Source organism: Xenopus tropicalis, chromosome 6 (assembly GCF_000004195.4).
Source record: "Xenopus tropicalis strain Nigerian chromosome 6, UCB_Xtro_10.0, whole genome shotgun sequence".
NCBI classification, from domain to species: Eukaryota; Metazoa; Chordata; class Amphibia; order Anura; family Pipidae; genus Xenopus; species Xenopus tropicalis.
In genome coordinates, this window is record NC_030682.2 from 5,683,720 (window position 1) to 5,711,331 (window position 27,612).

At 42.0% G+C, this 27,612-nt stretch overlaps 4 protein-coding genes across 5 annotated transcripts in view; all 4 read left to right on the plus strand.

Moving 5' to 3' along the window:
- The window catches only part of LOC101733825 (gastrula zinc finger protein XlCGF8.2DB-like), a 320,033-nt gene that overhangs the window by 246,299 nt on the left and 46,122 nt on the right, over window positions 1-27,612 (plus strand). Inside the window, exons 1-2 of one of the 2 annotated variants that reach the window (XM_031904373.1) lie at window positions 15,515-15,532; window positions 24,068-24,566. The exons of the other annotated variant lie outside the window; for it this stretch is intronic. The gene's annotated coding sequence lies outside the window, so the exon portion shown is untranslated. Of the gene's footprint in view, window positions 1-15,514; window positions 15,533-24,067; window positions 24,567-27,612 lie in introns of those variants that run through there. 2 annotated transcript variants of the gene reach the window in all.
- znf44 (zinc finger protein 44) overlaps window positions 1-27,612 on the plus strand; it is a 54,756-nt gene that overhangs the window by 11,608 nt on the left and 15,536 nt on the right. The gene's annotated exons all lie outside the window — the stretch shown is intronic.
- LOC116411650 (piggyBac transposable element-derived protein 3-like) lies at window positions 5,294-6,746 on the plus strand. The gene is made up of 2 exons (XM_031904384.1): window positions 5,294-6,205; window positions 6,322-6,746. Exons 1-2 carry the CDS (start codon window positions 5,411-5,413, stop codon window positions 6,718-6,720), a joined length of 1,194 nt encoding a protein of 397 aa, XP_031760244.1. The 5' UTR covers window positions 5,294-5,410; the 3' UTR covers window positions 6,721-6,746.
- Window positions 17,963-27,612, plus strand: part of LOC116406487 (gastrula zinc finger protein XlCGF8.2DB-like) — a 36,267-nt gene continuing 26,617 nt past the window's right edge. The window contains exon 1 of the mRNA XM_031904385.1: window positions 17,963-20,021. The gene's annotated coding sequence lies outside the window, so the exon portion shown is untranslated. The remainder of the gene's footprint in view (window positions 20,022-27,612) is intronic.

Below are 27,612 nucleotides of genomic sequence, written 5' to 3' on the forward strand. Positions count from 1 at the left end.
CTTTATGGACAGGCACGCAATGTATTGACAGGGCAATTGGCACTTTGGCAGCATTCCATTGCCATGGCATTGATTGCAGTATGGCAGATACTGTAATGCAATTAGGCTGGCTTTTCACAACAAATGAATGCTGTAGAGGTGGCCAAAAGGTGTGATGCTGTCCATTGTAACAGTGTATGTAAGGGAGTGGCATTGCATGACTACAGCAAGAAAAAAGCATATGGCACTCAGGACTACAAACCAGGGTAATACCCTTTTAAAAGTTTATTGCGGAGGTGCAACGTTTCGGGGCAATGTGACCCCTTTATCAAGCATACAAATCAGTGAAGGCAAGTAAAATTTATACAGATGCAATAGCCACAACCCCAAGTTAATTGGTAATTGAATAAATACTTAATTGACAATAATAATATCCAGCCAACCTAGTTGTTTCTTTTTTAAAAAAAGAATAAAATTATATAACTAAAGTGCAGTGCATCATATACAGTGTAAATTCAACGTCAGTGAATTAATCTCATAAAGTGCATGATATACATTAAAAACAATTTAATTATACAAGCCCGATGTGATCACACTTTCTTATTTCCCTCTGTTCTAAATCCAGTGTTGTAGTTGAATAGCAACAGTGTATCACCGTAGAGAGCCCATAGGAAACTAAAATACAAAGTATCCATAATCAGCTAAGTATCAATAAAAACATATGTAACCAAATCCATGAAGGTACAGATCGAAGGAAGAATATATCTTACCCCAAAACGAAGGAAAAGAATATCTATCCCTGATGTGCACCCAGGAGACATTTATCTATAAAAACATAAATGAAATATTTATAAGAAACAAGCCATGTTAAACTCATCATTTAACCCCCTTGGATGGCGAGATTGTAAAAGCCAAATCCAATAGCACTCCCTCTGAGATAGTAACTTCTTTTTATCCTGGCCCTGTCGTACCTGTATTTTTTCTAAGATCTGCCACCTAACCTGTGCCACCTGGTGGCCATGTGTAAAAAAATGTTTAGCCAACAAAGTTTCCCTTTTCTTTTCAATCTCCTTCTTTCTAACAGTTTGTATCGTTCTCTGGGGGGACTGAGTTGGAGGTTTATAATTCCTTATAGTAGATTTATGTTCGTTAAGTCTCATTTTAACGGGTCTTGACGTCTGACCTACATAGGCCAATCCACATGGGCATTTAACACAATATATAACATCTTTACTATCACAGGTATAAAAGCCACCTACTTCGTGTCTAGTGCCATATTGTGGATGTGTGACAGCAGACCCAGCTATAATACCATTACAATGGCTACAATTCCTACAGGGGAAAGTACCTTTTGTTATAGTTGAGGTAGAGCTACATCCTGGCCGATGTTTTATCAACTCCCCTATATTTCTCCCTCTCCTATATGAAAAAATTGGTGGTAACTTAAACAGATGTCCAAACTTTGGGTCAGTGGCCAGGATCCCCCAATGTTTAAGTATGATATTTCGTCGAGCCTTAGCATTAATGTCATATGATGTGATAAATGGAATGCGCTTAACTTTATCTACTGCTTTACCTTTCATTTTTAAAGTCTCGTTTCGTGGAATCAATCCAACCTCTCTTTTAACCTCCATTAGATCTAACTGACAGTACCCTTTTTCAACAAATTTTTGTACCATCTTTTGGGATTCATCTTCATACACTTCATTAGTAGATGCAATACGTTTAATACGCATAAATTGACTTTTAGGGAGCCCCCTAAACAGCCCTTGTGGATGGAAACTATTAGGTCTTAACAGATTATTTTTATCCGTAGGTTTCCTATATATTGAAGTGACAAAATTAGAATCAGTCACTTTAACCAATACGTCCAAAAAGTGTATCTCAGTCAACCCAACTTCTAGGGTAAATTTTATCGTAGTATGGACATTATTAAGATAAATTAAAAAGTCATTCAATAAATCTACAGTGCCTGTCCAAAGAAAAAACGTATCATCCACATAGCGCATATAACTATGTATGAATGGCTGGTACCGTGTATTAGAGAAAATATGAATTTTTTCAAAATTATCCATAAAGATATTAGCATAGGCAGGTGCCATGTTAGCACCCATGGCACAGCCTTGTAGTTGTATGAAATATTCATCATTAAACCCAAAGTAATTACGTGTCAGTACCATCTCCAATAAATCGCATAGAAAGTTCACCTTGTACATTTGTTGATTGGCTTTAGTTAAATACTGTCGTACACATTCAATCCCCTCCACATGTGGGATGGAGGTGAAGAGATCCTTAACATCCAATGAACAAAGTATGAACTCCCCTTCAGGTATAATAACCTTATTAAGTCTATTCAAAAAATCAGTCGTATCTTTTAGAGAAGGTTCTAAATTAGGTAACAGTTCCTGTAAATGCATATCAATCAATATGGCCGGTGGTTGCCATAATGCACCAACGTTAGAAACGATTGGTCTACCTGGTGGATTAACCAGGCTTTTATGAACTTTAGGCAAAAAGTAGATATTAGGTACTTTAGGATATTGCAAAAAAATTAATTGATAAAGTTCTTCAGTAATAACTCCCTCCATAACAGCAGCATTGAGAAAGATATTCAACTCATTTTTAAACTTAGCGGTTGGGTCACCATCTAGTTTACGATAGTGTGTCTGATTTTCCAACTGTCGTAAGGCCTCACTTTCATAATCATTCTTGTTAAGAACGACGGTACCCCCGCCTTTGTCTGCTCTCATAATAATAATAGATGTATTATGCTGCAATGATTTAATAGCCTGTCTTTCTGCACGGGAAATATTGGAACCTTTCCTGAACATATAAGAATCCTTATTAGACATCAATTTATTTATCTCTAACATAACTACCGCCTCAAATGTATCAATGGCTGTAAAGGTACCAGGGGGAACAAACGAACTTTTTTTACCCAACTTATTTTTTAAGGAAACAAGAAAAGTATCAGTCTTAGTCATATTATCCTTAGTAGCAAAATGTGCTTTCAATTTAAGTGAACGAATAAACTTATACATGTCTATAGAGAAAGTAAATGGTTCAGAGAGACATGTAGGAACAAAATTCAGTCCTTTTTCGAGTATAGACAGTTCATCATTGGTAAGTTCGTGTGTAGATAAATTTATTATCGATGTTACCTGCGGAACCGGCGTGTTCCCCGACGACCCACTGCTGGTGCTGGAGTTGGCAGTCTTTTTTCCGTGTCCCCTCCGTGTCTTACGCTTTCTCCGCGCTTCGCCACTCCTAAAAAAGACACCGCAGAACCTTGTGAAGACGCCGGTGAGTCATGTTCAAGTTCAGACGAATGCCGTGCAGATCCTTCAGAACGCGCAGCCGACGAGGAGCGATGTCTCCGGAAGTGTCGTCTAGCCTCCTTCCAGGTGTAGACCTCGTCCCTCTCGTAGTCGTAGGTGTCCCTTTTAAACTTACGTAGTTTTAACCGGAGGATTTCCTGCTGTAATTTTTCGAGCCGATGCTCAAGCTCAGGCAGTGTATTAGCAATACTAGCGCCGGTTAGCGCTTTGTACTCCTCCTCTGTAACATGTATCTGCTGTTTCAAATCTTTGCTTTTATGTTGTAATTGCTGCATTGTTAAGGTGATTAAGTCCAGACTGCAGCGATTCAAAATACCCCGCCATTTCGATACAAATTCCTGATCATCCTTAAATAATGCAGGTTGTAGCATGATCCTAAGCCCGCGTGGTATTCTCTGGGCTTTTGCATACTCAGCCAGGGCAGAAGCGTGTAGGGCCCATGCTATGTTCCGACGTTTAAGCTGTTCCAGTTTACGGAGAATTTCAATATCTGTAGGTGCAGAAGCTACTGGCAAATCCTGTGCCGCATGTAGAATACGCTTCCTTTCCATCTCCGTAAACACAAAGGTTTCTGCCTTCCGATCCGTAGTAGCCGCGATGTCCGCAAACGACATGATAGGGAGGATCTATCGATGGGGTGCTGGGTAGGTCACACCGAATACTGTTACTAGACCACAGAGACCTTATCCGCACACCCTCTCTCTCAAAAATTATTTTGTCCGGTGCACACTGCTAGAGGGATCGGCACCCTCCAAATATACTACAGCAAGAAAAAAGCATATGGCACTCAGGACTACAAACCAGGGTAATACCCTTTTAAAAGTTTATTGCGGAGGTGCAACGTTTCGGGGCAATGTGACCCCTTTATCAAGCATACAAATCAGTGAAGGCAAGTGAAATTTATACAGATGCAATAGCCACAACCCCAAGTTAATTGGTAATTGAATAAATACTTAATTGACAATAATAATATCCAGCCAACCTAGTTGTTTCTTTTTTAAAAAAAGAATAAAATTATATAACTAAAGTGCAGTGCATCATATACAGTGTAAATTCAACGTCAGTGAATTAATCTCATAAAGTGCATGATATACATTAAAAACAATTTAATTATACAAGCCCGATGTGATCACACTTTCTTATTTCCCTCTGTTCTAAATCCAGTGTTGTAGTTGAATAGCAACAGTGTATCACCGTAGAGAGCCCATAGGAAACTAAAATACAAAGTATCCATAATCAGCTAAGTATCAATAAAAACATATGTAACCAAATCCATGAAGGTACAGATCGAAGGAAGAATATATCTTACCCCAAAACGAAGGAAAAGAATATCTATCCCTGATGTGCACCCAGGAGACATTTATCTATAAAAACATAAATGAAATATTTATAAGAAACAAGCCATGTTAAACTCATCATTTAACCCCCTTGGATGGCGAGATTGTAAAAGCCAAATCCAATAGCACTCCCTCTGAGATTGCATGACTACAGCACAGTGCTGTGCATAAAAGCAGACCAACCCAGGTGGGAGAATCATTTCTTCTGTGCATTACTAAGAACGCACATCAGGATGGCCTCAGTATCACTGCCACGCAGGAAGAACCTCTCCATGCAACAGGCTTTGGTCTGGCTTCAGGAAATGGATGAAGCAGACTCTGATGGAGGAGAGATTTCATTTGTCCAGCAGGCCACTGATACCTCCTCAGAAGAATCTGAAAAAGAGACGGAAGAAGAACCCAACATGCCTCCATGGAAGATGCACCATGGTACTGGGAAGCCCTGTCTGAGCCAGACAGCAAAAGACGGCACTGTGTGGGTGGAGGAGGACATTGGAGTGCCCAGTGCAGTAGCAAAGTCTGATAAGGTTTGTCATTGCCATAGTACATATGGTATTTATATAAACCCATTTAGAGTGAGGTTCATGTAAATTTACCATTCTGTATTTGTTTATCTTCCAACAGCGTAAAATTACAAGAGTGCTCCAAAGCTTCCTTTGCCTGTTAGACATGGGAATGATGCAGACCATCAGGGAGTGTACAGTCCATCAAGCCCGCAGAACAGAGCCGGACTAGAATTTGGCAATTCATGAACTGATGGCATTCATTTCAATTCTGTTTGTAAAAGCAATCATGTGTCCCGTTGGTGCCATTGTGGATTGCTGGTCAGAAAACTTTCTGGTGCCAGTAATCAAAGAGACAATGCCCCGAGATAGATTCATTTCAATTATGCAACACCTTCGATTTGATGACAAGGACACACGGGCAGAACGGGTGAAAACAGACAAATTTGCTGCAATCTCCGACATCCGGACACGCTTCAACAAGAACTGTGCTGAGAGTTTCACTCCAGGAGAACACATGACCATAGATGAACAGCTGTTCCCTACCAAGGTTCGTTGTCCATTCACACAGTATGTCGCAACCAAGCCAGACAAATTTGGGATCAAGTTCTGGATGGCCAGGGATTTGGAGACCAAATATGTCTGCAATGCATCTCCTTACTTGGGAAAGGACCCCAGTCGTCAGAAGGGAGAGAGGCTGGCAGAGAACGTGGTCATGAATCTGATGGAGCCATTTTTGGATGAGGGGAGAAATGTCACAACGGACAATTTCTTTACTTCACTGTCGCACAGACTGCTGCAGCACAAAACAACGCTACTGGGCACGGTGAATAAAGTCCGGCGTGAACTTCCACAACTTGCAAAAGACACTGCACAGCGAGAGGTATTCTCCACTTCAGTGCTTAGAAGTGGCAGTGTCTCCTTGACAATTTATGCACCTAAAAAAAACCTGACTGTGTGTGTTCTAAATTCCATGCACCAAGACGTGACGATCGGTGACAACAGAAAGAGGAAACCCAACACGATAACAGACTATAATCACATGAAGGTATGTGAATGTGTGTATAATTTTATACCAGTGCGACAATGTTTTCTGATGTGTACTATACAGGCCTATAGAAAAAAAGCACATGTACTCATTACTCTCTCTCTCTGCTCTTACAGTGTGGTGTAGATGTGTTGGACCAAATGGCACGGATGTATTCCGTAAGAGCAGCAACACGCAGGTGGCCAGTAGCAGTTTATTACAATATGCTGGACCTGGCGGCGGTGAATGCCTACATTTTGTACAAGGCATGTACAGGGTGGACAGGCAAAAGAAGATTGTTTCTGAGTCTTCTAGCTAAGGAACTCCGTTGCCGATTCATGCAGCACAAGGAAATATTGGCACGGAGGCAGGCTGCTGAAGCTGCTGTGCCAGGGACTGTACAGACAACACAGTGCCAGGTGCAAGAGAGCTGCAACAGGAATCACAGCAGGTTTATCTGTACAACATGCCAGAAATTCACCTGTGCCAAATGCAGGGACGATGGACACTGGGTCTGCAAACGCTGTAAAGTTTGAAACACTGTAAAATAAAACAGACTTGTGTCTCCACATATTGTGAATGTGCGTCTTTTGTATAAATACAGCAGGCATTTGTGAAGGTTTCCATGTCACACACAAAGGTTCGGCCTGCCTTGGTTTAAGATAACAAATGCAAATGTGCCAGGCCTCACAGGTAATGGGTGTGTTTGCAGAACAAAAGCAATAGAACAATGGAGCTAACGGCATGTTAAAAAACTCAGCAGGGATGCTAGTAGGTGTGAGGTCCAGGGAATTTATGCAAATCTAGTGTTAATACTCTTGCACTGATTTAGACACTAAACATCAAAACAGTTCATTCAGTTTTTTCTTTAAAAATCCCATTGACCTATTATATTTGTGGGAGAACATTATCTATAGAAGAAGCCTGAGGAATATATTTTGACATCAAACAGTATCCAGCCCATTGCACTACTGTATCCAGTGGTCTCAGCATCCAACACCTCTCCCTCTGTGTCATGCAAATCCCTTCCCCCCCATTGGAACCTTTAGGGCTCATCCATCAATGTTCTATAGTCATTAAAAAAGTCTGAAAAGCTCAAGTTCATTCCCTGCTTAAAGGAACAGTAATACCAAAAAATGAAAGAGCTTTAAAGTAATAAAAATATAATGCACTGTTGCCCTGCACTGGTAAAATTGGTGTGTTTGCTACAGTAACACTACTATAATTTATATAATAAGCTGCTATGTAGCCCCGGGGGCAGCCATTCAAGCTGTGAAAAAAGAGAAAAGGCACAGGTTACATAACAGATAACAGATAAGTTCTGTAGAATACAATAGTGTTTTATCTGTTATCTGCTATGTGCCTGTGCCTTTTCTCCTTTGAATGGCTGCCCCCATGGCTACACAGCAGCTTATTTATATATAAATTATAGTAGACTTTCTGAAGTAAACACACAACTTTTACCAGTGCAGGGCAGCAGCACATTATATTTTAGTTACTTTTATACACTTTCATTTTTTGGTGTTACTGTTCCTTTAAGTGTGAGATGAAAAAAAACTAAGTTAAACGTGACCAAAAAATTCAGATACATTTATCCTTCTGCTTGAAGATCTTTTCCTGAAAGATATAACTTAGAGAAAAATATTAGTTCATATATTCTACATAAAAATACATTGTCTCTAGATAAATTAAAGGAAAGTGCATTTGAACATTTAAGTGTATGGGTTTAGAATTCTATTAAAGTTCCCCCCCCCGGTCTGTAACCCCAGAATGTGTAAGAGGGGCTTCATTTGGAAAGTTCTGCCTCCAGTACACAAACTTGATGTTTTAAAAGATCCCTCTCAGCCCTGATCTTATCATATTCATGTTCACTTTTAGTTGGGAGAAGGGTATCCAAGTTCTAGATTTACTGTTAGTTTGATTGTTTTGTCTATTCTGCCATCTAGATTGATATTTCCCTCTCTGGCTGAATTGTAGGATATTCCCCTCACTGAGGCCCTTTAGAACCAACACACTCCTTTCCCTGCTGTCCCTCTACTCTAGAAACTCCAGCTGTATCAGCTACAGAACCTTCCTCTCTATTCCTTTTCTCCCACAAATGATCTGCCCGCAGCAATATGTCTTTTGAATCAGTAGGACCAGGAGTGACAGATAATATTCCTTCCCTGACAGCCTCCTCTAAAGCTTCCAACAACATGACCCTATGAATTAAACCACCATGTTCCAATCCTGGATTATCATTTAGCATTTGCCCCATTACTGTGGCTATTCTGTGGGATACTTCATACGGACATTCCTGTTCCATCTGCTTTAGTTTACCAGACAAAGACACATTTGAGGAGATTCCATACAGAGTTCTAAGTATTTCCTTTAACCCATCCCTTGCCCTGCGCTGCTGCCCACAATTCTGCCCAATCCTTACCCATAAGCCATTTCCAACAACTCTCTGTAACCCTCTATCTACAGCCTCAGTATTCAAGTTATATGTCTCTCTGCCCCTTTGTAACTCACAGAAGCACTTCAGGAAAGTGTTGGTATCCTACCTTGGTACCTGCCCAATCTCTCTAACTATAGCCCCCATCTCCTGAGGCTGTAATTGCTTTGAGCTGCACCTCCCCAGTATTGTCAGTGTTTAATACAGTTGTAGTGACAACAGGAGCTGCTGGGAAACTACACGCTGGATCTAATTTATTCCAAGGATACAGTTGTTTGTGTTTCTGTGTTAAATTTGGAAATATTGTTTGGACAAGATTGATCAGATATATTCCCAACTTTATCAAAAGCAATATTTATTGCATGTTTATGTTCCTCCAGCTCCTTTTCTACATTCTGTATTTTCACTGACAATTCATCATTTACACCAGTTAAGGGGTTACACAGATTGGCCTCTCAAGCACTGCCCCCTAGTGGTTATGGCAGGTAACCTTAACTCAGAGATCTTTTCATTTGACTCTCTCAGCAAAGTCCCATACCTATCTGCCTGTTCTGTGATATCAGTCTCCTTTTGTTAAATCATTTCTGCCATTTTTAAACAGCAGGATACCAATCCCTGTATGATTAGTCCTTTACATTTTGTTTCCTTAGTTTTCTTATCAAAACCACTGAAATGCAAAAGACCCTCCAGTTGGCTTCCTGTGATATCTTGGTGTTGATCACCCACCTATAATAAATCCCAAGGTAACCACCACAAAGGCACTGCAAAGCATTCCCAACTTGAGAAATGTAAGCAACTTAATTAACATCACTGACTCACTGATTAAATCTATACAGATATCTTGTGTACTATGTACATTCATACAATTAAATGATATTACTCTCATACACTTGCAGATATGTATGCATAGTCACACGAACAAAATATATATATCCACAGCACACAGTTTAAGGGCTAGTTTAAACATAGAAATTAGTTTAAAACTACAGGCGCCTATCTGGAAAAAGCAATACAGGTTCCCCCATACAAACTGCTCACCGCTCAAATCCTCTGGCCCAGGTGCAACCTGCCCCAGCCCCTGCACTCTGGTGAAAAAACTCACGGTCAGGGATAACTCGCTTCCAAATAAGAAAGCATTATGCTTGCCAAACAGTCCTGTTGACCCGGGTGCTCCTGCCCAAGTCCGTAGCCAGGGGACAAATCTCATCACAAAACTTTCCACGTTGGCAGTGCACTCCAGGTCAGCATAAAAAGCCACAACAGTTAGTATTAAAATTGATCAACCTTTATTTGCACATCTAAAAAACTCAGCCTGAGGTCTTACGCGTGTGTGAAGTTATGTATGTGTAGTCGCCTCACTTATTACTACAAAAGTGTCAGCAAACATCAAAAGTGGCAAATAAAAGTATGGTACTCAATTATGGGAGTCAGTTATACCAAGTTACGGTCTCTGGCATTCCTTGTTACATTCTGTTACTCCATATTCATCAAACATCTTTCCTGTGAATGACTCCAGATGGGCTCCCTGTAGCTTGGGTAAATCCCGGCATCCTGCAACCCTTTGTCCTGTAGGGCCCAATCAGGGTCGGACTGGGGGGTGCAGGGCCCACCGGGGCTCCTGCCCCAGGGGGGGCCTGCACCCCCCAGTGCCCAGGGCACCCCCCAGTCTGACCCTGCCCCAGTCCGACCCTGCCCCAGCCGCATCCCTAACCCCCCCAGGGCCCCCCTAACCCCCCTGCAGGGCCCCCACCTGACGTCCTCCCCGAGCGCATATAAATTGAACACGTCGGGGAGGAACAGTCAGTAGGGGGAGCACCGGCAAAGGTCGGACTGGGCCGCTGGGGCCCACTGGGATTTTTCCTGGTGTCCCGGTGGCCCAGTCCGACCCTGGGCCCAACAGATTTAGGCCTTGGCTCTTATAGTAGATCAGCCACTAAGCACCTGTATAGAATCAGGGAGTTGTACCAGTACCGGCATCACCAATGCCCCTCTGGGGTTCTTGGTATCTTTGCAGCTGCCATGATGTAGAACAGCCATAACGTAGGCCGTACCCAATGAAAGGAAGGTGGGACTTGAATAAGCAGTAATAACACAGTCTTTAGCAGGATCTTAGAAACAACAGTCTGTTTGAGACTGAACCCGACACAGACAGAATCAGGAGGGATGAGACAGTCACTTTGTGAACAGTTTATAATCAAATCATTTCTCAGGTAACCCTTATGAATGTTATTCTTCAATGTTAATTTCCCCCTGAGTCACAGTCTGTGTTGCAAATCATTTTACTGAAACTCACATTTCTTCTTGAAATATGATGTTCCCCTTCTGTTGTCTCTTCTGAGATTGTCCAGCGCGGCCTACAGCTACTGCTAAACTGCACATTTATATCAATCTAAGATTCTATCATTGTATTACCATGTTATTCTCACAAATATAAATTTCATAATTAATATCCTTCATATTGAAATCATAAATCATGTAAAAGCATGAAAAGCATAAATAGGGAAAAAATGATAAAGTAAAATTAAAACATGTAAAAATGATGCCTTCTTCCCAGTACTTAAAAACATTTGTTTAAGTCATAGACATAATAATTGTTATTATCCACTTACATTGCTTTAACCTTTTAAAATGTTGTAAGTAATAACTATTTCCCTGGTCCCAACATAATTGCATATTAAGGAAAACATTCTTAAAATGTATAATCTGTTATCTATCGCATCATATTTATACCCATGTGATACTTTTACCTATAACCGGCACATATAATATTTCCAATAAAATTCTAAAAGGAATATTTCAGCAGCTATTCAGATGTTCTTTCTCATCTTGATCAATGTCTGAGATGTATTCCTTGTACAATGAAATGTTAAACCCCCCAACTTTGCTGTTGTTTTGCAGAGCCGGCCCATTAGCCATGATAAAACTTTTTTATACAAATATTGTAACCGCATATACATTGTTCTTAAAGGAACAATAACACTAAAAAATGAAAGTGTATAAAAGTAACTAAAATATAATGTGCTGCTGCCCTGCACTGGTAAAAGTTGTGTGTTTACTTCAGAAAGTCTACTATAATTTATATAAATAAGCTGCTATGTAGCCCCGGGGGCAGCCATTCAAAGGAGAAAAGGCACAGGCACATAGCAGATAACACACTATTGTATTCTACAGAACTTATCTGTTATCTGCTATGTAACCTGTGCCTTTTCTCCTTTTTTCCAGCTTGAACGGCTGCCCCCGGGGCTACACAGCAGCTTATTATATAAATTATAGTAGTGTTACTGTAGCAAACACCCCAGCTGTACCAGTGCAGGAATGGCTGCCCCCGGGGCTACACAGCGGGGTATTTATATAAACTATAGTAGGGTTTCTGTAGCAAACACCCCAGCTGTACCAGTGCAGGAATGGCTGCCCCCGGGGCTACACAGCGGGGTATTTATATAAACTATAGTAGGGTTTCTGTAGCAAACACCCCAGCTGTACCAGTGCAGGAATGGCTGCCCCCGGGGCTACACAGCGGGGTATTTATATAAACTATAGTAGGGTTTCTGTAGCAAACACCCCAGCTGTACCAGTGCAGGAATGGCTGCCCCCGGGGCTACACAGCGGGGTATTTATATAAACTATAGTAGGGTTTCTGTAGCAAACACCCCAGCTGTACCAGTGCAGGAATAGCTGCCCCCGGGGCTACACAGCGGGGTATTTATATAAACTATAGTAGGGTTTCTGTAGCAAACACCCCAGCTGTACCGGTGCAGGAATGGCTGCCCCCGGGGCTACACAGCGGGGTATTTATATAAACTATAGTAGGGTTTCTGTAGCAAACACCCCAGCTGTACCGGTGCAGGAACGGTTGCCCCCGGGGCTACACAGCGGGGTATTTATATAAACTATAGTAGGGTTTCTATAGCAAACACCCCAGCTGTACCAGTGCAGGAATAGCTGCCCCCGGGGCTACACAGCGGGGTATTTATATAAACTATAGTAGGGTTTCTGTAGCAAACACCCCAGCTGTACCAGTGCAGGAACGGCTGCCCCCGGGGCTACACAGCGGGGTATTTATATAAACTATAGTAGGGTTTCTGTAGCAAACACCCCAGCTGTACCGGTGCAGGAATGGCTGCCCCCGGGGCTATACAGCGGGGTATTTATTTAAACTATAGTAGGGTTTCTGTAGCAAACACCCCAGCTGTACCAGTGCAGGAATGGCTGCCCCCGGGGCTACACAGCGGGGTATTTATATAAACTATAGTAGGGTTTCTGTAGCAAACACCCCAGCTGTACCGGTGCAGGGCAACAGTGCATTATATTTTTATTATTTTAAAGCTCTTTCATTTTTTGGTGTTACTGTTCCTTTAAATATCATGTTGTTAAAAGGAAAATGAGTTCTTTTTTCTTTGCTGGGAAATGTATTTGTCACTGGTGTCTTATGGTCTTTTATTTTCATTTGTGTTAATATAACTATTGAGAAAACAATCCAAATCCTGGCACATACACTTTATACCCTGTATTAACTATATCATATATAGCTCAGTAGTATGAGTATATATTATGGAACCACATGTCTCAACCAGGGCCTCCATCAGGGGGGCACAGGGGTACGATCGTCCCAGACCCGGGCGTTTTAAGCTTTAACATGGGCCCGGCCACGCTAGAGTTTCCAGGCCCCCTCTCATCAAGCCGGGGCCGGGCTGGGCCCAATCTTTTGCTGTGTCCTCCTCTATGTGGTCGCGCCCATGCGTACTGATGTCACATGCACAGAGCGCAACCTTATAAAAGCACAGAAGCAGCTGGGAGCCGCGGCACATAGAGGAGGACATCATGGGAGCAGGACACTGCTGGGTGGTTGGGGGCCCTGGGGGGAGCTGAAGGATGCTTGGGGGCCCTGGGGGAAGCTGAAGGATGCCCTGGGGGAAGCTGAAGGATACTTGGGGGGCCCTGGGGGAAGCTGAAGGATGCTTGGGGGGCCCTGGGGGAAGCTGAAGGATACTTGGGGAGGCCCTGGGGGAAGCTAAAGGATGCTTGGGGGGCCCTGGGGGAAGCTAAAGGATGCTTGGGGGGCCCTGGGGAAGCTGAAGGATGCTTGGGGGGCCCTGGGGGAAGCTGAAGGATGCTTGGGGGCCCTGGGGGAAGCTGAAGGATACTTGGGGGGCCCTGGGGGAAGCTGAAGGATACTTGGGGGGCCCTGGGGGAAGCTGAAGGATACTTGGGGGTCCCTGGGGGAAGCTGAAGGATACTTGGGGGGGCCCTGGGGGAAGCTAAAGGATGCTTAGGGGGGCCCTGGGGGAAGCTAAAGGATGCTTGGGGGGCCCTGGGGGAAGCTGAAGGATGCTTGGGGGGTCCTGGGGGAAGCAGGAGGATGCTTGGGGGGGCCTGGGGGAGCCAGAGGATGCTGGGGGTGCCCTGGGGTATGAGTAATTTGGGGGAGGATCACCGATGCAAAACATAACCCCTGGCTACCAATGTCTGTATGTCTTTTGTATTGATGGGGGGTCACTGGGGGAGGGGCCATTGGGGGTGTGGGAGGAGGGGGGCCCAGAATTTTTTTTGTGAGGGGCCCCGTGATTTCTGATGGCGGCCCTGGTCTCAACATTTCATGGGCTTTAATAACTAAAGGTAACCCTGTATCCTGTAATCCCATAATCCTATCCATCCCAGCAGTTGCCTCATACTTTAATAATCCCTGCCTGCATTAAAGTTGGTCATGATTCCTGCATCATATCTTAATATTCCAGTGCTGCGGAATATGTTGGTGCTTTATAAATAAATGTTAATAATAAAATAAATAATAATATGCAGTTCAAAGATACCATTCCTATAATAACATCTTCTTACATAGATTCAAAAATAGCATCTAGATAACATTTCTTGTTTATATCAAGTTAGTTAACCTTTTGCAACAAAGCACAGCTCTACTGGAAGCCAGTTCAATGGTTTGACTACTACCATGCAGGTTAAACTAATTAACTTGTGTAATTTAAAACTTTGATGGACATTATATTTTGTTACAAGTAAAAAAAATTAACACTGAGTTTGACTTAATACCTCAAAAAACATAGTACATAAAACTTAAACATATGAATATACAGTTGGTAATCTTGCAAGGAAAATATTGGATCCATAATCATAACTTCCATAGTTATTAAACATATACATCTTATAATACATCTTTGATAGTGTCATGCCAGCAGTATTGCCCTGGCATTGTTAATTGTTAATCCTGGCAACATTTTGCTTTGTGTCCACAAGACCCTTAATTAATTCAATACACAACAAGTGACAACCCTATCTGGGACACCAGACAATGCGGAGCCAGCCATATGGGGCAGGAAACTGGGGCCATTGGCTTCTTTGATCTGTTGATAAAGAGAGGCAATTGTGGACCTAAAAACAGCAGGGGGTGCAGCTATGAGAAAATATAGATTATAGAAAGGGGTCCATATCTCCTTTGCTTTAAGGTTCACATCTTCATAAATCATATATTGGTTATGAGGAGGCCCAATGCTTCCTGATGATACCAAACAGGGACTGCCTATACCCACCAGTTAGGAGGGATAGTTTCAGGGGGACTGGGACATGAGACACCCCTCATGTTTGGTATCATTCTGATCCCCCACATATAGGTCAAAACAAGCCCCTATTTTCATAATAATTTTGGGTACTGGGAAGTGCCAATATTATATGACCAGAAACTGGCCTGAGAAGCGCAGCTCTCTACGGGGGGGGGTCATGTGACAAGTTTCTGGGCACTCCCTCCTTATGCATACGGTAATGAGGGAGGGGCCCCAGCGGTAGGATAAAAAGGGCACAGACCCAGGTACTAGTTAGCTCATTTTTTGAGGTCCCAATCTCTGTTGGGAGGTGGGCTCAGGATTTCCATACTCTTGCCTCGGGAGGACACAAAATATAACTCGGTAACGTACATAGGTTTTTTCTGTGTTTTATTCCCTTTTATTTTATTTACTGTTTCTGTGTACATGTCTCTTTTTCTAAAATCTTCTTAAATACACTGTTTACCCTTGTAATATTAAATATAAAATGTAATAAGTTCTGTCCTTTGGCTCTAAGAACTCACGAACCTTGTTTACATGTGAATATATTAACTGCTAGGCTGTGTGTGTATTGAGTAGGGGAGCAAGTTCTCTGTAAAGGCTAATTAACTAGTTGACTGCTAGCAGGAGAGAGTGTTTTGGCTGCTAGAGGGCTGTTGAATTAGTAGAAACTAACCCTAACTACAGTAAGAAAGCTTGTGTGATACAGTTTGTGTATTGGGAAATAATACCTGTAGTAGGGAGCAGGGAGATATTCAGATTAGGTTTCTATCACCTGTTAACTATTCGCTGCCACCATCTATCATTATTTGGGGCGTCCGTGTGTTTGGGGGTGTCTGATGTTAGTCTAACCTGTGTGAAAGGTGACTGAGTGTAACCCCTTGTACCCCGTCCCCGTGTCATGTGCGTCTGGGAGTGGCTTGTACCTGACAGATAGTTTCAAACATTTCATCACATAACTGGCTAGGTCATATGATAATCCAAATTATCAAAGGTCTATAAGATGTATATGGAGTACTCTTACAATGTATTCACAATTTGGTTTAAAATGTCTGTTATCAATAAAAAATGTTATTATATATATTTATTATATATATTTTATTATATATTTCAACTTTAAACACATAAAAATTGCTTAGATCGAGTACAGTGTAGTTAACAGAGAGCAGATTAGTCAATGTTAATTATGATTTTCCTGTATTGGAACCATGCAATCATGCTCCTGTTAGTCACTACAAACAAACATATAACAGAACTTATGAGACAAAGGATTAACAGACAATCCTTAAAAAAATTCCTTAAGCTGGCCATACATGGGCTGATTGTAGCTGCCAATATCGGTCCCTTAGACCGATTTGGCAGCTTATCGGCCCATGTAGGGGCAGGAATGAGGGGCATACCCGACTGATATCTGGTCTAAAATTGGCCAGATATCGATCAAGCAGGTAAAGCTATTTAGTCGGACCAACGGCCCCAGGGCCAAACGATCGCATTAACCTACATATTCTCCAATATCGCCCACCCATAGGTGGGGATATTGAGTTAAGGTAAACTCACTTTGTGGCCTAATTATATCTTAGTTGAGATCAAGTACAAGGTTATGTTTTAGTACTACAGAGAAAAGGGAATCATTTAACCATGAAATAAACCCAATAGGGCTGTTCTGCCCCAATAAGGGGTAATTATATCTTAGTTGGGATCAAGTACAGGTACTGTTTTATTATTACAGAGAAAAGGGAATCATTTAACCATTAAATAAACCCAATAGGGCTGTTCTGCCCCCAATAAGGGGTAATTATATCTTAGTTGGGATCAAGTACAGGTACTGTTTTATTATTACAGAGAAAAGGGAATCATTTAACCATTAAATAAACCCAATAGGGCTGTTCAGCCCCCAATAAGGGGTAATTATATCTTAGTTGGGATCAAGTACAGGTACTGTTTTATTATTACAGAGAAAAGGGAATCATTTAATGATAAAATAAACCCAATAGGGCTGTTCTGCCCCCAATAAGGGGTAATTGTATCTTAGTTGGGATCAGGTACAGGTACTGTTTTATTATTACAGAGAAATGGGAATCATTTAACCATTAAATAAACCCAATAGGGCTGTTCTGCCCCCAATAAGGGGTAATTATATCTTAAGTTGGGATCAAGTACAAGGTTGAGTTTTATTATTACAGAGAAAAAGGAAATCATTTTTAAAAATGAGAAATATTTGATTATAATGGAGTCTTTGGGAGATGGGCTTCCCGTAATTCAGAACTTTCTGGATAATGGGTCCCATACCTGTATATTAATGCTTTCTAGAACACACATATCAAATTTACCATCTTTCCCATTACTCTTTAGCCCATTGAAAACCAAAAATTGGGTTTTACTAATGCAATTATAGATTAGAAATGCATTTACTTTCTTATTTCTGTACTTATTTGGTAAAGGTTAGTAAAATAATTCCTTTATTGGCAAATATTCCAAAATTTCCTATAATAGTAATAAGTTCCCTCCGTTTATTAAACAATTTACCTGGAAATACAATGCAATCTTCAGAAAATAAGATTTGTTTATCTGTCTCATCTTTTATACAGTAGAAGTATGCTCATTATATGGATACAATACTTATGGCTGAGCAGTTCTGCCAATCACTCCCTGGTGCAACCTTAGTATTATCCGTGTGCCCCTTGGAACCCAAGTCTTTAAATTACATAATTAATTAATGAAAAGTCAACATAGAGTCCTACACAAACTTCTATAGATATCTCTATTTTAGATATATTGGTCAGTGGAAACACAACATTCTCCTGGTTCTAGTAAAACAGACTAGAAAACCATGGCACCCTGGGATGGGGGTGGGTAGATTTTTGTACAATGTTCCTAAGAACCTTGTTTAAACATGAAAACAGTGCTGATACCTTTCTAACTACTCTGAATTTTGGAAAAAATCTACAAAAATAATTCTCAACCTAGTCATTCACCCAGCCTTAGAAATTTGAAACAATCAACACCCAAACCTCCTTTATTTGAGCATCACAAGCAAACTTAGATGCCTTTGAGCAATAGATTAATAAATGCTGCTCCACAACGTTTGGGTGAGGTCATTCCCTTAAATATTCCCTGTCTCCCTTATACCTATTATAATATCTGGGCTGCAAAATCTCAATAATAATGTCCTGCCATTAAGACTACAGACAGTAAATAGTTTATATTCAGAACCCATAATGCATAGAGACACTTATGCTACAAATAAAACAAGATACAATTCTGATGTTTATGATTCCATAACAGTGTGTTATCATTTGAAGAAATTCTTCAGTATGAAACACACATTAAACTTTCCTGCTTCTGCAGGTTAATGAAATACATTACAATCAGTACTAACATTTCTTTAGCACTAACCCTATAATGTGATTATTCCTTTTCTCAGTAACAATGAGTAACTCCTTTCTCTTCAGTCCTGGGTCTTTTATACCGACAGACTGTTCTATTCATGGGACCCTGGGAGTGGCCATTCTGTGCATCCGGCTCCCTTGCCTGTGTAACAGTACAGACCTGAGCTTGCTCATGGCTCATTTCAGAATCTTTATCAATTTTAATTTGCTTTTTAAATAATTTCCATCTTTTATAACACTTTTTTTAAAAAAAAATACCCCACCCGGCCACAAAAATGGCAGATATATGCCCTTATCTTTGCTTAATCTGATTGGCATATTTCCCTTATCACATGAATGATTGAGGAGTCTGAGTTCTGCAGTATGAGCTGTCTCCTGTACTTATCTATATGTGAGGCTGCTTTATGAACAGTATCAAGATTGCAAGCAAAAATATTAGCTACAGGATCCAGATAGTTAAATTTGTTTACAAAAGCTTTGTTGCTGTGTAACTTGATCTTCTCCAATACCCATAACCAGTCTGTAAACTTGCTCAAATACAACCATAAATGTAAAGGGGTCATCATCTATAGAGGTTTGAAGATTATTAAGCACCTCTATATCAAGCACATTTTCACCATTAATTATATAATTAAGCATTAATAGCCTGTCCCTTCTTGTGCCGTGTATTAGATTCCCATCTGTATCAGTGCCGGGAGCACTCACAGGGATTGATAACCTCTGGGAAATACGTGCCGGCACCCACAGTTTAAATGCTTTATTCTTCTGTTCTTCACTTAAATCATATCTCTCTATATGAGACTCAAAAAGATCAGAATTCATTAAAACATTCTTGTTTGGATTAAAATGTGGAATATTTTTCACAATTTTTAAAAGCTGTTTATTAACTTTTAACTGCAATTTTGCCCTATCATAATGTAAGATTATTGTAAAATATATATATTGTGGGTTCCTATATTTTATTAATCAATAATAAAACCTTTTACTCTAGTAGATGAAACATTCTAATTAGCTTAGCACCTGGTTATCTGGTCCAAACAATAGGAGTTTCCTAATTTGGAAAACAAAGGTACTGGTCTGGGAAAGGTGCTGTCACACCTAAACTCTAATTAACATTAACAAAGGGTCAAGGCCACTGGGGCCAGCTGAATGGATCCCTGGTGATATGCATAATCAGTTAGTCAGGAAGGGCAGTCTTGGTGGGGACGCAGACATGAAGACTGGAATACCCATAATGACAGACGGGTGACTTCCTGTAACTGACTGGTATGTGCTAGCATCATTCAAATAAACCAATCAGGAGAGACTTCTAGAAAGTTCTAGAATCCACCTCTCTCTCCTGTATATAAGTTGGATTCAGTAGGGCACAAGTAGACTCAGGGCCAGGAGATGAGTGACCACCGTACCAGATCAGAGGGAATCCTGACATCACGGACCAGGCACCTTATCAAACCTAAGGAGAGGTATGCTTAGGCTGTGTAATCTTCTAGAGTTAAAGGACCAGTAACACCATTTAGACATCCTAGCCCCAATCAATCAACTTACAGTTTTTACTTGAAATACTCTGCTGCATGCTGCTTTCGTATAATGTATCACTAATAAATCAAAATCAATGCTTTCCTGGGGAGTATATAGGGTGTTTGCCATCTTACAGGGCCTGCAAGCTTCTTCTCCCCTATGTGCGCGCTGCCGTCAGCTTCTTCCTGCTTTTCGTTTAAAAAATCCCGCCTCCATGAGGTCAAGTCACTTAGCAACCAGCTAAGCTACTCTGCAACCAGCTTCAGCGTTTCCCTTCAGCAGCCATTCCATCAGTCTGCCTCTCCTCCCACCGGCCATCCCATTACATTTTTACATTACCTTAACATTTATTTATAAAGCGCCAAAATATTCCGCAGCGCTGTACAATAAGTGGGTTCCATACATTGGACATACAGAGTAACATATAAAGCAATCAATAACCGATACAAGAGGTGAAGAGGGCCCTGCCCAAAAGAGCTTACAATCTAGAAGGAGAAATGGTTGAGACACAAGGTGTGGGAATGGGCATGACCAGAGTTATGAGAGGTGGGGCACAGGGTGTTGCTAAACTAGATTAGGGTAAGCTTCTCTGAATAAATGTGTTTTTAGAGATCTCTTGAAGGCAGAGAGATTGGGAGAAAGTCTGACAGTTTGTGGGAGCGAATTCCAGAGAAGGGGGGCAGCCCTTGCAAAGGCTTGAATGCGAGCGTGTGAGGGGGGAATGAGAGAGGAGTTGAGGAGCAGGGTAGTAGGGGGGTAACAAGCGGGTTGGATGGTACCTAGAGATGAGTTCAGAGATGTAGGGTGGGGCAGAGTTATGGACTGCTTTAAATGTGAGGGTCATTAGTTTGAATTTTATCCTGGATGGTAGGGGAAGCCAGTGCAGGGATTGGCAGAGTGGCACGGCAGAGGAGGAGTGGTTGGAGAGGTGTATGAGCCTGGCAGCAGTATTCATTATGGACTGGAGAGGGGACAGGCTTTGGAGGGGAAGGCCAATTAATAGGGAGTTACAGTAGTCCAGGCGAGATATTATAAGAGAGTGAATAAGAATTTTGGCAGCATCTTGGGTGATAAATGATCAGATTTTGGAGATATTTCTTAGGTGAAAGTGACATGATTTGATAAGTGATTGGATATGAGGAGTGAAGGACAAGGCAGAATCAAGGATAACCCCAAGGCACCGGGCCTGGGAAGATGGGGTGATGGTAGAATTGTTAACCGTTATAGATACCTCGGGAACAATGTGGGCGTTGGATGGGGCAAAGAGAACCAGTTCAGTTTTAGAGAGGTTTAGTTTAAGGTAACGTTGGGACATCCAAGTGGAGATAGCGGACAGGCAGGGAGAGACGCGAGTTAGAAGCTCTGGGTTGAGATCAGGAGAGGAAAGATAGATCTGAGTATCATCAGCATAGAGGTGGAGATAGCGGACAGGCAGGGAGAGATGTGAGTTAGAAGCTCTGGGTTGAGATCAGGAGAGGAAAGATAGATCTGAGTATCGTCAGCATAGAGGTGGTACTTACGTAGAAGATTGGTAGGAATGAGATCAAGCGGGCAGGTAGTAAGGTGGGAGGAAGACAACAGTTCACTTCCTCTTCAGTCACTGGGGAGAAGGAGCCAAGAAGACACTGGGGAGCATGTAGGGAGGGAGGGGAATGGTTATGGGGATTAAGTTGTGCAATGTCACTTCGGATGGTGTCAATTTTATTTTTAAAGTGTTCGGCAATAGCTTGAACAGTGACTGAAGCACACGGAGGGGGTGGAGGAGGGGACAGCAGAGAGTTAAAGGTAGAGAAGAGTTGTGCAGGTTTTTTAGAGAGGGAGTTAATAAGTGCAGTGAAGTAGGTTTGTTTAGCTTGGCAGAGGGTGGTGTTGTAGGAGAGCAGAGCAGATTTGTAGCTGCAGAAAACTCTGACCTTGATTTGCACCAGCGGCGCTCAAGTGTACGTGTTTTTGGAGGGATTTGGTATGAGCAGTGTTGGAGTGGTTTGGGCCTCATGGGTTTAGTCTTGGCAGGAGCAAGCTCATTGAGGGCAGTGGTGAGTGTGCTGTAGTAGACAGAGGGGCCTGATTAGGACAAGAGACAAGAGATGACAAGAGATGACAAGGACAAGAGATGTTAGAATGAAGAGAGTCAAAGGAAGAAGAGAGGTGTGACGTGTTTAGGGATTGCAGGTCTCGGTATGTGTATGTTTGGGGGGCAGCAGAGGGTGTAGAGGGAGTTAGCGAGAGTTGAAATGTGAGCAGATTGTGATCAGAGAGGGGGAAAGGGGAGTTAGTGAAGTTGGAGGTAGAACAACATTTTGTAAATATAAGATCCAGGGAGTTTCCATTAGAGTGAGTGGGGGAGTCAGAGCACAGAGATAACCCAAAGGAGGATATTAGTGAAAGGAGTTTAGAGGTAGCAGGGGCATTAGGATTGTTAACAGGTATGTTAAAGTCACCTAGTACAATGGATGGGGAGTCAGAGGGAAGGAAGTAAGGAAGCCTGGCATAAAAGTTGTCAAAGAATTGTGAGGTCGGCCCAGGAGGTCGGGATATGGCCGCAATGTGAAGTGAAACAGGGGAGAAGAGCTTAATAGAGTGAACCTCAAATAAGGAAAATGAAAGAGAAGGAGGAGGTGGAAGGGCTTTAAATGAATAGCGGGGGGAGAGAAGGAGTCCTACCCCACCCCTGCCCTGTTCCCAGGCCTGGGAGTGTGAGTAAGGTGTAGCCCCCCAAAGGGCAGGGCAGCAGGTGAGGCAGTGTCAGTAGGGGAAAGCCAGGTCTCAGTTATTTCAAACAAGTTAAGCGATTTAGCGATGAAAAGGTCATGGATGGAGGTGAGTTTGTTGCAGACAGAGTGGGAATTCCAGAGGGCACAGGATATGTGAACAGAGGCTTTGGGTATAGGGGTAAGGGTCCTGTACTTCAGAGGGGTACAGGGTGGGTTTGGGGAACGTGTCCCTAACAGAACAGGGATGGGGTAAGGGCCGGGGTTGGGGGAAATGTCACCGGCAGTGAGTAACAGGAAGGAGAGGAATGCAAGGTGATTTGTATGTTTTTGTTTTATGTGAGGAGAAAGAGTTAACTGGGATTATGGAGCAGAGCAGTTTAAAGACTCCATGTGCTGAGAGGGAAGGAGAGGAGAGGAGAGAGGCAGTGATGGTTATACCTTTCTGACAGGATGGAGGGTGCGGCTGGAGATGTTTTAGGAAACATGAAAGTGCAAAGAGGAGGAGGGCAGGATAAACATTTTGGGATAGGAAATAATAAACTTCCATGAATAAGCAAAGTTGTTTTCTTGCGATTCCACGTTGTTCAGTGTTGATAGGAGATAATTTGGAGCCTTGTCAGTGCCTTGTTTAACTGCCATTCCCTTCTTCCTAGCACTTGTGAAATGTTGGCACTTAGGAAATGGTAGCACCAGTGCCTGACACTAATGCCATCCCCAAGGCTGCATCTGAATTTATATGCAGTTGATTGGGGAAAGCCAGAAGCTGATTGACTAATCAATTAAGCAATCAGGGAGCAAAGTAAATAGGCTGTGTGGGGGAGGGGGGAGAGTTTTACAAGCAGCAGAACCAAGTTTTGGGGCTGTAAAAATATCTCTTGCTCACTGAGGAGTGGGACACAGATGTGAGTGACACAGCTATTACGGGTACTAAATCAAGGTAGGCCTAACAGAAAAACTTATTGGCATAGCAGATACACAGATGGGAATTACCATTAATAAAGAGGCTGCAATATAGTGGGTTATATGGCAGTATACAGCAGAGGGATACATCAGTGTGTCTCTCCCTTCAGCAGCCATTCCATCAGTCTGCCTCTCCTCCCACTGGCACCGGCCATCCCATCAGTGTCTTTCCCTTCAGCAGCCATTCCATCAGTCTGCCTCTCCTCCCCCCAGCACCGGCCATCCCATCAGTGTCTCTCCCTTCAGCAGCGATTCCATCAGTCTGCCTCTCCTCCCACCGGCACCGGCCATCCCATCAGTGTCTCTCCCTTCAGCAGCCATTCCATCAGTCTGCCTCTCCTCCCACCGGCACCGGCCATCCTATCAGCTTGTCTCTCCCTTCAGCAGCCATTCCATCAGTCTGCCTCTCCTCCCACCGGCACCGGCCATCCTATCAGCTTGTCTCTCCCTTCAGCAGCCATTCCATCAGTCTGCCTCTCCTCCCACCGGCACCGGCCATCCTATCAGCTTGTCTCTCCCTTCAGCAGCCATTCCATCAGTCTGCCTCTCCTCCCACCGGCACCGGCCATCCTATCAGCTTGTCTCTCCCTTCAGCAGCCATTCCATCAGTCTGCCTCTCCTCCCACCGGCCATCCCTTCAGCTTGTGTTCAGCACAGCAATCACTGCACTTCCTGGTTGCAGCCGGATGTCCTGTAAAGAGGAGAGATGTCGGGGGAGCGCACACACTGAGGGGCTAGTCACCATATTGCATTTCTTCAAAACTGTATCCATTCCATGGAGAGCTGATTTACTTGGGATTTTTTGCTAAATAGAAGGTAAATAAGTACAATGCAGCTGGACATGGGTATTAGTTAGAGGGTGTAGTTTTTATTTTTTTTAATAACATTTTTTACTGTTACTGTTCCTTTAAGGTTTCATAGAGTGTGTTTATAAGGTGTGGGATATTATTATTATTTAGGTGGTTGGGCCTCTGGGTTCCATTTTAGTGTGTTTAGTTAAGTTAGTGTGTGTATTTGTAGTGTATTTTAGTATATTTGTTTTTATGACCTTTTTGTGTGTAAGGTGGTCTCTTGTTTTATGTGTTTTATCTACTTTATGATTTATGTTTATGTAAATATTTATTTCCAAACAATATAAAATCAATTTTTACATTTATTGTTCAGTGATCTCTTTGCCACACTATATTGTAGAACTTTGGTTATTTTAATCATCTTACACTAATCTAATTCTGGATCACTAAGATCCGGAACAAACATAGATCTCTGTTCTTCTGTAATAACCGAAACCTGGTTATTCCTTTGCAAAACTGATTCTACTTCTGCCAATCTCAGTTCATGCTGAGCAATCCCCTTAGCCAGACAGTCAGTACTAACTGTGTCACATTCCACCTTTTCCTTATCAGAATGAGAATTAATATTTCCTACATTATTTCCCTCCCTACCTGAGCACATCAACATATTAAATGTTTTCACCATTAACATAACATTGTTAATCTTGTGCTTCATCTTAGAAAATGACATTCTTTGTTCTAACTTTACATTTGCCCCCACACACTGACTGTACATATCTGACCATATCTCTGCATCAGACATAATGCTATGAGGGATTTTAAACTCAAATTTGCTTTTTCTAGCCAAATTATCAATAAAATCCATACTCACCGGAAAGGAGAATATTCCTCCTGCGCCGCTATTAATACTTACACAAGTAATTTCTAGGTTCTTTTACTCATATAGACATCTGGGAGCTTCAGTTCAGCTACACCCTTCTGCCCCCCTTTGAAGCTGACAGAGTGTGTATATGTGTAGTGTCCAGGGCTATATTTTGGTTGGACTCACCATCTGTTATAAATATTCTTTCTCTAATATATTTGTGTAAGTACTATGGGCACAGGCCCAGATTTGTGGCAAGGCCACAAAGGCCCGGGCCTAGGCGGCACATACACAGGGGCGGCACATACACAGGGGTGGCACATACACAGGGGCGGCATGCCGCCCCACCGCAAGCAAATTTTAACATTTTGCTCCCATACGGAGGAATGGGGACATCTCCCCACTGCTCCGTATGGGAGGTCTATGTTTGGCGCATGCGCATTAGCGGTCACGGCGGGGGGGGCTTGTTCGCGCATGCGCAAGTTAGGCGTATGCGCATTCGCGGTGGCGGGCACCGAATGGGGGTGGCCTTGGGGCGCCCCAAGTAGAAATCCGGCCCTGTATGGTCAGCAAACACCACTCACCAAGGTGATATTTAAAGTATATTTAATGTGTGGAAATAAGTTACAGAAGTTACATACAAATTACCAGTTGTTTAGCCAGTCAAAAACATTATTGACAGCTTCCCAATACAATACAAAGTATATGTGTGTATTCATTTAAAGTATTAAAAATGTATGCATGTGTGTGTCAGGGCTGTGTGTGTGAGAGTGAATGTATAAGTAAGTGTAAGACTAGCCTTTTGTTATATATAGGTATATATATATATATATAACAGTCCACACGACAGCACCACACTCCAAAATCTGCTGCTCTGCAGCTGCCCCTGTGCATGGGATATCATATAAATATCAAAATAAAACAGCCAGCACCAAGGGTCTTTGTGTTTCAAAAAATCTCTCGTGTATTATAATTGCATGTACAACCGACGTTTCGGTCCCTTTTGGGACCTTTTTCAAGGTGCAAATACATACAACAACTCAGTTTAAATAGCCTCCTCCCATGAATCCAGGGAGGGCCAGTGACATCATATGCACATTAACCCCATAGTGACCATTAATACCATATACCAATTATATATTTTATAAAAGTGCATTCATACTTCATAATAAATCTGTTGCACATATTCAATACCCCAATCTAGTTAAAACTGCAACAATATTAAACAGCATACATGTGTATAAAATTGCCCCCACATCTATAAATACTCGTGCAACATTGTATATTATGTGAACATTATGTGAACCATATAAAGTGCACTTTTGCTAAATTAGTAAAATTTAAAAACAATATATGACTATGCACAGTTTCCTATGTCCATGGTCCCAAAGTTTCCCATATTATTAACCCATTGACTCCTATTCGTACAATTTTACCTTGCTTAAATATAATACATTCATATAGATTATATAACATTTATAGTATCTATACCCGGGTCAATATAATACAGTAATACATCTTAATAGGTATTATTTTTCTGTCAAAAAACAGTTCAATTGCAACGTGGTGTTCAGTCCCCTCGGTGCAACACATCCCAGCTTGTGAATCCAGAAGGCCTCCTTTTGCAATAACAGTCGATTGATATCTCCCCCTCTCCTTGGGATTTTTACACAGTCTATTGGCATACATTTAAAAGAAGAAATAGAATGTCTCGCTTTTGCCCAATGCTGTGCAATCGGTTGCTTTGAGATATCCTGTTTTACCTTCTTTTTATCATACTCGGGATCCAATGCTGCCCGTATAGTGGAGCGGTGCATACTGATCCTATCTTTCAATTGTCTGTTTGTTTTTCCACAATATATTAGCCCACAAGGGCATTTGATCAGATACACTACATTTTGTGATAAACAAGTTAGTCTATGTCTGATCGTAAAGGGTTTCCCATTATGCGGGTGATAAAATTTATCCCCCAAGATTATAATACACGAGAGATTTTTTGAAACACAAAGACCCTTGGTGCTGGCTGTTTTATTTTGATATATATATATATATATATATATATATATATCCCTGTTGGAAAACCCTCCCCCACTGTATTACCCCTAATTACACTAATTACCTCCTATAAATCACATTCCAGATTCCAGACTTAAGAAACAATGGGGTATGTGAGGTATAGTGTGATTGGCAAGTCGGTTGCACACTTGAA